General features: G+C 41.4%; 1 protein-coding gene across 4 annotated transcripts in view; it reads left to right on the top strand.

Moving 5' to 3' along the window:
* The window catches only part of LOC124037570 (ATP-binding cassette sub-family C member 8-like), a 149,257-nt gene that overhangs the window by 44,718 nt on the left and 89,532 nt on the right, over positions 1-15,007 (top strand). For 3 of the 4 annotated variants that reach the window (XM_046352396.1, XM_046352395.1, XM_046352398.1), the window contains 4 exons: positions 424-672; positions 5,285-5,473; positions 10,615-10,779; positions 11,192-11,347. In XM_046352396.1, coding sequence (XP_046208352.1) covers positions 424-672; positions 5,285-5,473; positions 10,615-10,779; positions 11,192-11,347 — 759 coding nt within the window. The remainder of the gene's footprint in view (positions 1-423; positions 673-5,284; positions 5,474-10,614; positions 10,780-11,191; positions 11,348-15,007) is intronic. The other variant, XM_046352397.1, reaches the window with a different exon arrangement.

Raw genomic sequence — 15,007 nt, forward strand, 5'->3', positions numbered from 1 at the left:
AATAGTAATAATAAATTAAAACCCTTGAATGATTAGGTGTGTCCAAACTTTTGACTGGTACTGTAGCTCTAAAATTGAAAAGCTCAAGTAAACACGGGGGTATTATTTCAGTGTCTAATACAGGGAGGCTTTGCCAAGGTGTTGATACTTTTACCAACCCGTTATCAGGAAACCCATCATTTATTACACAACAGAGCCAACTTCACGATCAAATACTCTTCATCACCCATAATGATCAGACACTATCTGTGATATCCAGTGGAGAACAGGCCAACAATATCATTAACAAAACTTGGATTAAGTAAGTGTTTCTGAAACTGGATGTATGTTAGCGAATAGTTGCGTACTTCATTGCATTGTTCACGTTTGTATGAGCAAAATATTTTTCTCCCTCTGTTTCTCTCCCTATGTCCCTTCACATAGCGCTACTTGTGTTTCACTGAGGCTACAGAGGTGAAGCCTCCAGAGGACCTGCAGGACCTGGGGGTGAGGTTCCTGCAGCCCTTCGTCAACCTGCTGTCCAAGGCCACCTATTGGTGGATGAACACATTCATCACGGCAGCCCACCGCCGCCCCATCGACCTCAAGGTCATCGGCAAGCTGCCTATCGCTATGCGAGCCCTCACCAACTACCTGAAGCTCCGCAAGGCTTTCGAGAGCCAGAGGGTAAAGGTAGTAATACTACTTTACTTCTCTCACACTGAGCATGTGAGAGAGAGAGAGAGAGAGAGAGAGAGAGAGAGAGAGAGAGAGAGAGAGAGAGAGAGAGAGAGAGAGAGAGAGAGAGAGAGAGAGAGAGAGAGAGAGAGAGAGAGAGAGAGAGAGAGAGAGAGAGAGAGAGAGAGAGAGAGAGAGAGAGAGAGAGGGTAGGGTAAGACACAGAGATAGAGAGATAGGGAGAGAGTAGGGTAAGACACAGAGATAGAGAGAGGGTAGGGTTAGAGATAGAGATAAAGAGAGGGTAAGAGATAGGGAGAGATAGTGAGAGGGCAGGGTTAGAGATAGAGAGAGGGTAAGAGATAGAGAGAGATAGTGAGAGGGTAGGGTAAGAGATAGAGAGAGAGATAGTGAGAGGGTAGGGTTAGAGATAGAGAGAGGGTAAGAGATAGAGAGAGAGATAGTGAGAGGGTAGGGTAAGAGATAGAGAGAGATAGTGAGAGGGTAGGGTTAGAGAGAGAGATAGTGAGAGAGTAGGGTTAGAGATAGAGAGAGGGTAAGAGATAGAGAGAGATAGTGAGAGGGTAGGGTAAGAGATAGGGAGAGGGTAGGGTTAGAGATAAAGACAGGGTAAGAGATAGAGGGAGAGGGTAGGGTAAGAGATAGATAGAGGGATAGAGAGAGAGTAGGGTAAGAGCTAGGGAGAGAGAGAAGAGAATAGGGTAAGAGATAGATAGAGAGAGAGAGAGAGAGAGAGAGAGAGAGAGAGAGAGAGAGAGAGAGAGAGAGAGAGAGAGAGAGAGAGAGAGAGAGAGAGAAGATGGTAGGGTAAGAGATAGAGAGAGAAGGTAGGGTAAGAGATAGAGCGAGAGATGGTAGGGTAAGAGATGGAGAGAAAGCTAGAGAAACATGGAGAGAGAAAGAAAGAGAGCGAGACTAACATAATTATAGACCACATGTTCAACCCTTCAACTCACAACTGGCCAAAAACAACAAATTCAAAGCCATGCCCCAAAAAGCCAAACCTCTAATATAGTTTTCCAGTGCATTGCATTGTCCAGTGAATTGTAGCATTTACCAGCCATGAGTGTATTTGGTAGTGATAGAGAGCTCGTTGTCGAATTCATTCATGTTCTGTCCTGTGGTCTTCAGCTAGTTCCTATTGGAGGTGAATCTTATCGTTACAATTGAACTCTAGAACAATTCTTCAAATATATCAGACAGCCTTAATTTAAAGTTTTACCCAAACACAGTGGTGTTATAGATCTCTTGATTTTCAGTCCACATCAGGCCTGCAAGGTATATTATACTAGTGATGTGTAATTCCTATCACAATCCAGAGTTAGTACATCCAAGAGTTGGAATTTTATTCATCCGCAACCTGCTACCTAAACCATTTAAACTAGCAGATACAATAAATCAAACTAACTGATTGAATGAGTTTAGTGAAATGTATATTATATATCTGTGTGTTGCATAAGATTAATCAATCAATCAATGTTACATGCACAGATATTAAAAGCAATCCTAAAATGTCTACCTGCAGTAGAGCATGCTGGGAAATCTGATAATGATGGGCGTGGTTTTGATGGGAACGTTTAATGCTCCAGAGAGTAAAACTGACACAATCACACTCTCACACTCAGCACTGGTTATTAACACCAACACTGGGCTTATTTTACACCACTGAGTGTTCATTTCACTCTTAGAGAGTTAATTTTTCTCCTGAATCAACACTAGAAATTTTCCACTGATAAATCAACACGAGGTAACACTGGCCAATTTGCTGTGAGGAATTGAATCTACTGAGAGAGAGAGTGAGAGAGAGAGAGAGAGAGAGAGAGGGAGAGGGAGAGGGAGAGAGAGAGAGACAGAAACAGAGAGAGAGAGAGACAGAGAGACAGAAACAGAGAGAGAGAGACAGAGAGAGAGAGAGAGAGAGACACAGAGAGAGAGAGAGAGAGAGAGAGAGAGAGAGAGAGAGAGAGAGAGAGAGAGAGAGAGAGAGAGAGAGAGAGAGAACCCACACCAATTATTGTAAATGTTGATTTATAACATCATGCAAATGTCCAGTATGAATAAGGTCTCTAAAAACATAAATATGACATAAGAGGACATTAATCTGCAGAGTTTTGCTGTTTGGGAGAGAAGCTTTATAAGGATCAGCTTGAATGTTCCACACAGCGACAAATACATACACTATCAAGCCTCTATATAAGAGCAGATTGCACAATATGTTTGGGTTGATTTGGATGTTCCTCTTGAAGCATGACATCCTGTTTCCATTGCTTTGCGTCATTGTAGCTTGTCAAGTTGGATTGTGTGAAATTGGGAATAGGAATAATTAATTAAAAAGCATCCATTTGAGTTGTTCTCCAATGGCCTGTACTGGTTTGACATCTCAGTTTAATTGCAGCAATTATACTGAGATGGATCTTTCTGGTAATCATTGTTCTCTATTGTTATAAAACTGAACTGTCATATCCCCACTCACACGCACACACTTCCCACTTGTTTTCCATGAAAAGTTGAGTGCTTTCACCCTGCGTGGGGTCAGAAAGTCCCATCGTTCACAGTAGAATGAGAATGACCTTTGCCCCTTATAATTTAGTATTCCTGTTCTCCTCTCCTTCATCCCTCTGCTTCATCCTTCCATCGCTCTTATCCTTCTCGCCTGCCAGAAGAAAAACCCTTAACCATTGTGCCCTGCTGTGTGCTACTGTGTCTCGCAGCTTCTGACCGTCTCATTGTCTGCATCTATCAGGCTATTCACAGGGACTGGCTTGGGCCTAGGGTAGTGACGCGAGCATGGGGTGGGTTGAAACAGGTGCAGGGTTAAAACAAGGACATGGGTCTTTACACCGCAGCACTAGCATTATGCAGTCGGAATGATTTTCAGTAGAGTATTTTGTCATTACTGTGGAACTAGAAAGCCATATAAATGGATACATATTAAATCCATGTTTGGATTTGGGTGAGGTCCAGTGTGTAGAGTGACATCCTATATGAGCCTGAACGCAAGGTGTTGGTAACGGCTTGGTACGTGATGTGTATGCTTAGCTTAGCAAATCATTCATGAAGCTCGAACCCAAGACTTCTGGCCTGCTGCACGCGTCACCGCCCTCCCGACGCGTCATACCAGTCGGCACCAAGAGAAAAGCTAGCTATGCGTTGGCGCAAGTAGGGACACTTCACTCATCCCCATGGGCTACATGTACATGTGTATGTATCCATGAAACTGGAAAGTTTCGGAAGTGAATGTGAATTAACAGAAGCAGAAGAACGAAATTTGGTTTATTTATGTGTCTGCACCTGTGCTCTCTGTATCAAAGAGCCTGACCAGAGAGTGGCTCCAAGCCAGGCCAATCACCCCCTAGAGAGGAGTGGAAAAACTAGGAGGACACACACATCACACACACACAGACACAGAGGCTTCTTTAAGATGGCTTACTGACTAACTCTAAGTGTGTAAACATCACACAACGCATTGTCAGAGGGGTTGACTACAATCAATATTTCAACATTCAAAATGTTTGGCCTTGCAGCGTACATGGAGGGTTTCAACCTTTTGAGATCGGACAAACTATTTGACTGCACACAAACACCTGAATGCCTGAATGCTGGTGTATTGTCAGATCTGAGCGAACATCTTCTGTGAAGTCCCATTGTGTGATATGCCGATGTCACAGTAGCCTGAGTAATTAAGACTGAAGTCAGGAGATGGTAAATCATTACTAAGGAACCACTGATTGAAAAAGCATGAGAACTACGCACTTCTCTTTCTCCCCTCATTTAAACACTGAATACCATTAAACACTTAATCCTATTAAATGTATGCACACATGACTGTAAGTCGCTTTGGATAAAAGCGTCTGCTAAATGGCATATATTATTATTATTATTATTATTATAAACACTGAATCCTATTCAACACTGAATTCCATTCAACACTGAATCCTATTAAACACTGAATCATATTCAACACTGAATTCCATTCAACACTGAATACCATTAAACACTTAATCCTATTAAACACCGAATCCTATTCAACACTGAATTCCATTCAACACTGAATGCCATTCAACACTGAATGCCATTCAACACTGAATGCCATTAAACACTGAATATATATATGGAATTCACTTTATATTAAACAGTGAATTCCATTCAACACTGAATACCATTAAACACTTAATCCTATTAAACACCGAATCCTATTCAACACTGAATTCCATTCAACACTGAATACCATTAAACACCGAATCCTATTAAACACCGAATCCTATTCAACACTGAATACCATTAAACACTGAATCCTATTAAACACCGAATCCTATTCAACACTGAATTACATTCAACACTGAATGCCATTAAACACTGAATTCCAGGTTCCACGGAGGTTCCTTTTCTGTAGGTGTGATTCTCACTGGCTCCTGATCACATTGGGTATGCAGGTTTTTGTTCCAGCTAATTATCTTTTCATGTTCCCGAATGAATGATGAATGGCCTTGTTTTGCTTGTGTAAAAAAAAACACAGGGAATAATTGGAACATGGGTAGGACTGTACATGGACATTTGACTTTTCACTGTTTTTCCTGATACAACCATGATGTCCTTCCTCTTGCAGAGGCCTCTGGGCTCTATGCCGCAGGGCCCTAAGTGGATTTGGAGGGCCCTACGCCAGGCGTTTGGACGGCCCCTCATCATCAGCATCACCTTCCGCTTCCTGGCTGACCTTCTGGGCTTCGCTGGGCCCCTCTGTATCTCTGGCATCGTCCATCACATCAGCAAGGACAACCGCACCATACAGCCCCCGGTGAGAAGACATTATACGTACACCAGTATGAGGGGAGGATGGCTCGTAGTAATGGCTGGAATGGAGTCAATAGATTGGTATCAACCAAATGTTTGATTCCATTCCGTTGACTCCATTCCAGGCATTATTATGAGCTGTCCTCGTATGTATGCAAGGTTAAATACAATCTTGCATACGTTTGGAAGTATTTAGACATATCATGTGAATAAGGCCTCATGATTATTTATTAGCCTAGTGGTTAGAAATATTTAGACATATTACATTTGACATTTAAGTCATTTAGCAGACGCTCTTATCCAGAGCTACTTACAAATTGGTGCATTCACCTTCACGTGAATAAGGCCTCATGATTATTTATTAACCTAGTGGTTAAATGTATTTAGACATATCATGTGAATAAGGCCTCATGATTATTTATTAACCTAGTGGTTAGAAGTATTTAGACATATCATGTGAATAAGGCCTCATGATTATTTATTAACCTAGTGGTTAGAAGTATTTAGGCATATCATGTGAATAAGGCCTCATGATTATTTATTAGCCTAGTGGTTAGAAGTATTTAGACATATCATGTGAATAAGGCCTCATGATTATTTATTAACCTAGTGGTTAGATGTATTTAGGCATATCATGTGAATAAGGCCTCATGATTATTTATTAGCCTAGTGGTTAGATGTCTTTAGGCATATCATGTGAATAAGGCCTCATGTGAAATCATTGTCTTAAGCGCAAGATATAGTGTTGCATGTAGGTCTAGATTATTTATGGGTTGAAACATTATGTTAACAACTCTAAAGAAATGTCCTGTCTGTGGTGGAGGAAGCACTGACTCACTGCCCTTTTCTATTATCAAAACACCTGCTGGTAACAACTCCTAACTCGTTAGGACTGCTCATGATGTGTCCTAAATATCTGCCGACTAGGTGTGTGGCACGTTCTGACCTTAGTTCCTTTTTTTAAGTCTCTATTTTTGGTTTGGTCAGGGCGTGAGTTGGGGTGGGCATTCTATATTTTTGTTCTATGTTTTGTATTCCTGTGTTTGGCCTGGTGTGGTTCCCAATCAGAGGCAGCCGTCTATCGTTGTCTCTGATTAAGAACCACACTCAGGTAGCCTGTTCCCACCTGTGTTTGTGAGTAGTTGTTTTCTGTTTTGTCACGTGATAGGACTGTTTTTGTTGTTGTTGTTTCACCTTTGTTATTTTGTGTTCAGATGAATAAAGTTAACATGGACACCACATGTACCACGCTGCATTTTGGTCCGATCCTTCATATTCCTCATCAGACAAGGACGAGAATCGTTACAGTCTGACTCTTATAATGAATGAGGCTTCATGTATAGCTTTTATTTTTTAGAAATAAGAGTAGGAGTAAAATGTCTCTATTCTCATAAGTTATGACCCATTGTCTACTCTGAGATGCTTTGTGGATACGAGCCCAGGTCTCCATTCTGAAATGACATTTACTGTCCTCCAAGCACAACTGTCCTCAAAGGTGAAATCCTTGAGGCTAATGACTGGTCTGCTGCTGTCTGTTTGTCTGTCTGTCTCTCTGACTCCTCTCACAATCCACTCAGAGCAGGACATGGACGCATCTGTCAATCTTTCCGATCTCCTGTACTGACCCCAGTCAGATCCCCTCTCCTGCTGTAATGATAGATTCTCAGTTATTGGTTTGAAAGTCACAGAGTTGCAAAGTGTAATATTGCTGTAGCTCCTCATAGACGGCAAATAAGGTATGCCCTCTCCTCCAGGAGTATGCCCTCTCCTCCAGGAGTATGCCCTCTCCTCCAGGAGTATGCCCTCTCCTCCAGGAGTATGCCCTCTCCTCCCCTCTCCTCCAGGAGTATGCCCTCCTCCAGGAGTCCCTCTCCTCCAGGAGTATGCCCTCTCCTCCAGGAGTATGCCCTCTCCTCCAGGAGTATGCTCTCTCCTCCAGGAGTATGCCCTCTCCTCCAGGAGTATGCCCTCTCCTCCAGGAGTATGCCCTCTCCTCCAGGAGTATGCTCTCTCCTCCAGGAGTATGCCCTCTCCTCCAGGAGTATGCCCTCTCCTCCAGGAGTATGCCCTCTCCTCCAGGAGTATGCTCTCTCCTGAAGAAAAGGTCTTTGAGGATTTAGGTTGAATGTCACTGAGTTAAGAGGAGCTGATTTGGAAACAATGGGTGGCCATGTTGTCTGTCGTCGCTCATAGAAGGCATATGGTGTTCTCCATCTTGACAGTGTGTTTGATCCAAGGGTAGACTAAAATCGTCGCCCCCGGAAGAAATGAAAGATTAAAGAGAGATATCAAGCTAAAAATATCGCCATTAGACAGACAAGAAAAGGCTGTGTAGTCAACTGATAAATGCATTGTCCTGGAACATGGCAATAGGGGCAGCAGGTAGCCTAGTGGTTAGAGCACTGGACTAGTAACCGAAAGGTTGCAAGATCGAATCCCTGAGCTGACAAGGTAAATATCTGTCATTCTGCCCCTGAACAAGGGGTTAGAATTGTAATTGAAAATAAGAATTTGTTCTTAATTGACTTGCCTAGATAATAAAGACAATAATATTTGCTTATTGTGAATGCGTGGAATGGAGCACCCAGATGTTCTGAGCTCTCGAAAGTATACATGGGAGTACATTCAAAGAAAATATTTTATTTGACATACACTCGGGACAGGAGTCAGCTGTATTTCATTATAACACTGTAAAAAGTGTGTGCGAGAGAGAGGGAGTGGGAGAAGGGGGAGAGGGGGGGCAGGTAGAAATCCTCTGTGTACAACATAAAACACCAAATAATGCATGCAGAGCAGAATTATCAAAGTCCAGAAAAGATTGGTTAAATTCTACAACCACCTAAAACGAAGCGAATTCTAAACCTTCCATAAGAAAGAAATCACTTACAGAAATATGGAGAAGAGTCCCCTAAGCAAGCTGGTCCTGGGGCTCTGTTCACAATCACAAACAGACCCCACAGAGTCCCAGGACAGCAACACAATTACACCCAACCAAATCATTAGAAAACTCAAATATATTTACTTGACACATTGGAAAGAATTAACAAAAAAACTGTGCAAACTAGAATGCTATTTGGCCCTAAACAGAAAGTACACAGTGGCAGAATACCTGACCACTGTGACTGACCCAAAATTAAGGAGCTCTTTGACTATGTACAGACTCAGTGAGTATAGCCTTGCTATTGAGAAAGGCCGCCGTAGGCAGACATGGCTTTCAAGAGAAGACAGGCTATATGCACACTGCCCACTAAATGTGGTGGAAACTGAGCTGCACTTCCCAACCTCCTGCCAAATGTCTGACAATATTAGAGACACATATTTCCCTCAGATTACACAGATCCATAAAGAATTCTAAAACAAACCCAATTTTGATAAACTCCCATATCTACTGGGTGAAATACCACAGTGTGCCATCACAGCAGCAACCAGTGGAGAACAAACACGATTGTAAATACAACCCATATTTATGTTTATTTATTTTCCCTTTTGTACTTTCATTTTTTTTTCTCACATCGTTACAACACTCTATATAGACATAATATGACATGTGTAATGTCTTTATTCTTTTGGAACTTCTGTGAGTAATGTTTACCGTACATTTTTATTGTTTATTTTACTTTAGTTTATTATCTTCTTCACTTGCTTTGGCAATGTTAACATATGTTTCCCACGCCAAAAAAGCCCTTGAATTGAGAGAGAGAGATGTCCTAAACATATTAACCTGTAAAAGAAAAGGGTTCATATTGAAACAAAAAGGATTGAATTATTTTTCTAAATGATTTATAGCCCTAATAGAATGATGCATTTATTACATGTCTTGTTCCAGTATGAATGGCTCCTTAGAAATAGGAGAGAAGATATCCCTCTCGCCTGAGACCCTTTACGGTATAATCTGAGGTCAGGGTTTCACACCTGAAGGATGACCTCTGTTGGTGTATTGCTCTTCCCTAAGACAGTGGATTTGTTATGGGAATGACCCCAATCTTGGTGTGATTCACTGGTAGAACTGAATGACATCCATCATCATTACAGTGCAGAGAGAGAGAGAGAGAGAGAGAGAGAGAGAGAGAGAGAGAGAGAGAGTTCCAAGAACAGCTGGCCAGAGTGTTATGGTGTGTAATTAGATAAGATACAACAGGTGACTCAGACGACTTTAAGTGGACTGTTGATTGATCATCTTAAGGAATTTCTGGGAGTTATTCTCCTAAGTGGATTAGGAATGGTTCAGTAATTTCCTTATAGAAAATCAAAACATTTCTAATGTACATATTCTCTTTGATGCTTGATTACCGTAAACAGATGTGGTTGGATATTAGTCGTAGATCTCTGTTGTAGATTTTCTTTACCTGCCATTTCATAACAGTCACAGTCAGACTCACCATACTGGAGTGGCTGTTCTTTCCTTACCCTCCCTGCTGGTAGCTTCTGGGAAGATCGCAATTGCGTACACCTTGTATCCTTTCTCCTCATCTCCTTCTCAAAACCCATTGGATGAGAAAGCCAGAGGTACCGCCCCTCATACCTTCTCCTCTAATGGGTTTTGAGAAGGACGCGAGGAGTATATAATTGACCAGTGGTGGGAAAAGTACCCAATTCTCATACTTGAGTAAAGATTCCTTAATAATAGAACATTATTCAAGTTAAAGTCACCCAATAAAATACTACTTAAGTAAAAGTCTAAAAGTATTTGGTTTTAAATATACTTAGGTATCAAAAGTAAAAGTACAAATAATTTCAAATTGCTTATTAAGCAAACCAGACATTTTTTGGGGGGGTTATTTACAGATAGCCAGGGGCACACTCCAACACGCAGACATCATTTACAAATTAAGCATTTAGAAATCAAGTATGGGAATCGGACCATTTTCCTGTCCTGTTAAGCATTCAAAATGTAATGTAAGAGTACTTTTGGGTGTCAGGGAAAATGTATGGAGTAAAAAGTACATTATTTTCATTACGAACATAGTGAAGTAAAAGTAGTCAAAAAGATAAATAGTAAAGTAGATACCCCCTTAATCTACTTAAGTAGTACTTTAAAATGTGTTTTACTTATGTACTTTCCACCACTGCAATTGAGATCTTCCCCCTGTCTGTGTGAGTAGGATACTGACTGGCCGTACTGGGTTTCTCTCACTGTGCTTTCAGATAAAGCTGCTGGGGGTCTACTTTATCTCCTCTCAAGAGTTCTTGGCGAATGCCTACGTGCTAGCCGTGCTGCTGTTCTTCGCCCTCATCTTGCAGAGAACCTTCCTCCAGGCCTCGTATTATGTGGCTATTGAGACCGGCATCAATTTACGAGGGGCTATACAGGTACTGTACTGTAGGCTGATATACAGTAGGGACCACATAGCAAAAATGTGGATCTCTACAATGTGATCTCTGTAGACTTTCCCATGCATCACACATTGATCCCTTACGTTTATTCTTATTCTCTATTACTTAGCAACAGCGCTAGAAAAGCATCTGCAGTGTCAATACCTCTATATTGTGCAGTGTGCCTGTCTATTGCAGCTAAGTGTAACTCATAAAGGGTAGGGTCACACATGGTTTCCTATGTTGGGGGTATTATACACGTGTAGCAGAGGGAACTAAGAATGAATGTTGCCAAGCGACATCATATTTTAGGTGAGTTATAGTTAAGGCTACGTCCTCTGGTAACCATAAAAACACAGGTTAATTGATTGGTTTCCCTATGATGCGTCTGGCTGTGTTCTCCTTCCAGACTAAGATCTACAATAAGATCATGCGGCTGTGCACCTCCAACATGTCCATGGGAGAACTGACCGTAGGACAGATTTGTAACCTGGTGGCCATAGATACCAACCAGCTCATGTGGTTCTTCTTCCTCTGTCCCAACCTGTGGGCCATGCCAGTCCAGGTGAGAACTATTCTCTTCTACCCTACTTTACTCTACACTAGTTTACTCAACACTACAATACACTACTCTACTAGATTAGGGCAGGTCCTGTACAGTTTATTTGATTCTATTCTATCCGGGTCTATTCAGTTTGGTTCTAGTCTAGTCTACTGTATTAAGCCAGGATGTTTCTACCCAGGGTAGGATGTTTCTACCCAGGGTAGAAAAAGGAAAGAAGCCCGTCAGGCAGAGAAGAAGCCCCCCATGGAGTTGATGTAGATTCATGGCATGTTGTATATTCCATCAGAACACTGTGACCTTCGAGTTTATGCTCCCTGCCCCATGGCATGTATATGTTTATGCTCCCTGCCCCATGGCATGTATATGTTTATGCTCCCTGCCCCATGGCATGTATATGTTTATGCTCCCTGCCCCATGGCATGTATACGTTTATGCTCCCTGCCCCATGGCATGTATATGTTTATGCTCCCTGCCCCATGGCATGTATAAGTTTATGCTCCCTGCCCCATGGCATGTATATGTTTATGCTCCCTGCCCCATGGCATGTATACGTTTATGCTCCCTGCCCCATGGCATGTATATGTTTATGCTCCCTGCCCCATGGCATGTATACGTTTATGCTCCCTGCCCCATGGCATGTATACGTTTATGCTCCCTGCCCCATGGCATGTATAAGTTTATGCTCCCTGCCCCATGGCATGTATATGTTTATGCTCCCTGCCCCATGGCATGTATACGTTTATGCTCCCTGCCCCATGGCATGTATATGTTTATGCTCCCTGCCCCATAGCATGTATACGTTTATGCTCCCTGCCCCATGGCATGTATACGTTTATGCTCCCTACCCCATAGCATGTATAAGTTTATGCTCCCTGCCCCATAGCATGTATACGTTTATGCTTCCTGCCCCATGGCATGTATACGTTTATGCTCCCTACCCCATAGCATGTATAAGTTTATGCTCCCTGCCCCATAGCATGTATACGTTTATGCTCCCTGCCCCATAGCATGTATAGTTAATGTTAAGCAGTGATGCTCTCTAATATCCCATCTCTATATCCGTACATGGAAATGGAAGGAAGGTGTTGGGGGTAAAAACAACAACAACGTATTTAGAAATACAGGTATATCAGTTACTGGTTTGATGTTCCCAGAATATTAAATAAAAACAGGAGTTCTCACAAATGTAATCTTCCAATATATTGTTCCAGGGTTGTTCCAGGCAGCTTTGGTATAGTTCTATCTCCCAGCCTGGAACTACTATCAGTGGTGCAGATACACAACCCTTATGAAGAACACCTGATGGATCAGGGGGACCCAGGGGCCTTTAAAATGGTTTTACTTTTCCTTAGTTTTGTCTTCTTGTCCTGCTTTTACATTTTACATTTACATTTAAGTCATTTAGCAGACGCTCTTATCCAGAGCGACTTACTTTTGTCGTGGGCGTCTTGTTGTTTGCCCAATATACTTGTCTGTCTGTCGGTCAGTCAGTCAGTCAGTCGGTCAGTCTGGTAAGAGAAGTTTATTTGTTAGTTCAAGCTGAGAGGTCCCTTATCTCTCTCTACCAGGGAGAATGCTGTGTCTCCCGACTCACATTTTCCCTCTTTCTCTCTCTCTCACACTCTCTCTCTTTTCCCTGGTAGAGTAAGATTCCATTTTGTTACCTTTCATTTGTGTTCTTCACAATGTGACATTGTGTGCATTTAACAAGAGTAAAAATCCTAGGCCCAAACCATTGTAGAAAACAAGCTTAGAGTAACAGTGTAACAGTGGTTCTGACTGACACTATAGGCACACGGATTAGTTTTAGGGATTAAGTAGAGGAGTGAAGAAGACTGTCTGGGGGGGTTCATAATGCATGAAATTGAAAACGATAAAAGCTAAATGAAATATGTTGGGCTACACTAAGAATACTTTAGGAAGTTTAGTTGAACTATTTGTTCCTGTCCAAATGAGGGGAGAATGAACGGATGAATCCATGTCAGAAAACAATTTACTACTGGATGTGTTTTATATGAATGGTTTTCTCAGCTCAGGCACGTGTGTGTCCATACCAAACCCTCTGACTTACAGCGTTGACAATATGTTGATTCTTGCCTCGTATTTCAAAGGCATAGAGTAGTTAGTTGTAACGACAATTATTCAGCAGCATTACTACGCCTCTGATCCTCCTTCGCTATAAATCTCTCTTCTTTCTGTGCATAAGGCCAATTCCAAGGAGTTCAACAGATGTCAAGAGCGTCCATTTTCCAATATAATGTTCCAGGCAGCCTTGGTGACACATATTTTTGGTCCTCTATAATTTAATTTCCCTTTTTCATTTGATTCACGGCAGTTCTAGAAACCAGCATATTTTTTGTGCCCAAGTGCTATTCCAAAGAGTTCAATACCATTTTCAAGATTGTCCACATTAAGAGAACCAATCTAATAAAAAGCTAACATTTGACACACACGCAAATAGTTAGAAAGGTGCTAAATAACAGAAAAGTAAACTTGTGAAAACATAAAGAAGGTTGCACACTCCCACACTCCCAATGAGTTATTGGGTATCACCAACATTTTAGCACACAGGGCCTTCTTCAGGGTTACATAATGAGATCTGCCAGAGACAAAAACAGTGGCCAAGGTTTTACAACCATACTGGATACCAATGACCCCATCAAGAGGTTCAGACCTCTACGCGTGAAGGTGTTGGACTCATAGACACAGGGCTGCAGGTTTAAGTCTCACTCTGGCTACTTCCTAAGTCTGCTCTGGTCTTCTAACATAGCATTACAATCCATTCTAATTCTAGCCAGATCCCTTTCATCTGTTTTTCCCTGTAGTCAATGTCAGTTTACAAGCCTTTGTTAAGGCTTATTAAAGTGCAAGTGAAAGAAAACACCAAATATCAGTTGGCATAGTGTAATATACAGTTAAATATTCACTTTTAGAAATTGCTGATTTTATTTTTTAACAATTGAACAATAAAGTGATGTTTATATATATATATATATATATATATATATATATATAAATATAAATATAAATATATTTGCTGCAGCATACTGTGGATGTGGTGCATTGTGGAGAAATATTGTGGGAGGAGAAAGAATCGCTGACTAATTAACATATTTTAAGGCGTGCCGTGTAAGTGGCTATATTTGTTTCACCCATTAGTGAGAGTCGTGTACCAATGTAAGTGATATGTGGCAGTAGTTCCCAGACACCTAAATGTATGTATATATGAAACAGATCAGAGTGGTAGCAGGTCTTAAACCTTTTACTGGTGACCTATTTGTGACGACTGCCTCGATTTGTTCTTATGTAGTACAATTTTAAGTGGTGTTTTTTAAATTGGATAAAAGCAGAGACTCAGAGCTAGAAAATGTTGCAATAAAATGACTTTCTGACTAAATTAGAAACTTATTTCTGAAAATGTAGCTAGACTCTTATACATAGATAAACGCTTCACGGCAGACTGGAACCATTTAACTCTGTTTTGTTTGTAGCATCTTGTTTGACCAGCGTTGTGTCAAGTCACTCTGGTTCACACTGACCGTGGCATGTGCAGAAAGTAGCCCATCACTTTTCACAATTTATCTGTCGATAGCACTTGCTAAATTCAGATGTTGTTGAGAAATCGATGGTTAACGTTGTATCTTTCAAAAACAAAGGAAA

This window comes from Oncorhynchus gorbuscha, linkage group LG06, assembly GCF_021184085.1.
Source record: "Oncorhynchus gorbuscha isolate QuinsamMale2020 ecotype Even-year linkage group LG06, OgorEven_v1.0, whole genome shotgun sequence".
NCBI classification, from domain to species: domain Eukaryota; kingdom Metazoa; phylum Chordata; class Actinopteri; order Salmoniformes; family Salmonidae; genus Oncorhynchus; species Oncorhynchus gorbuscha.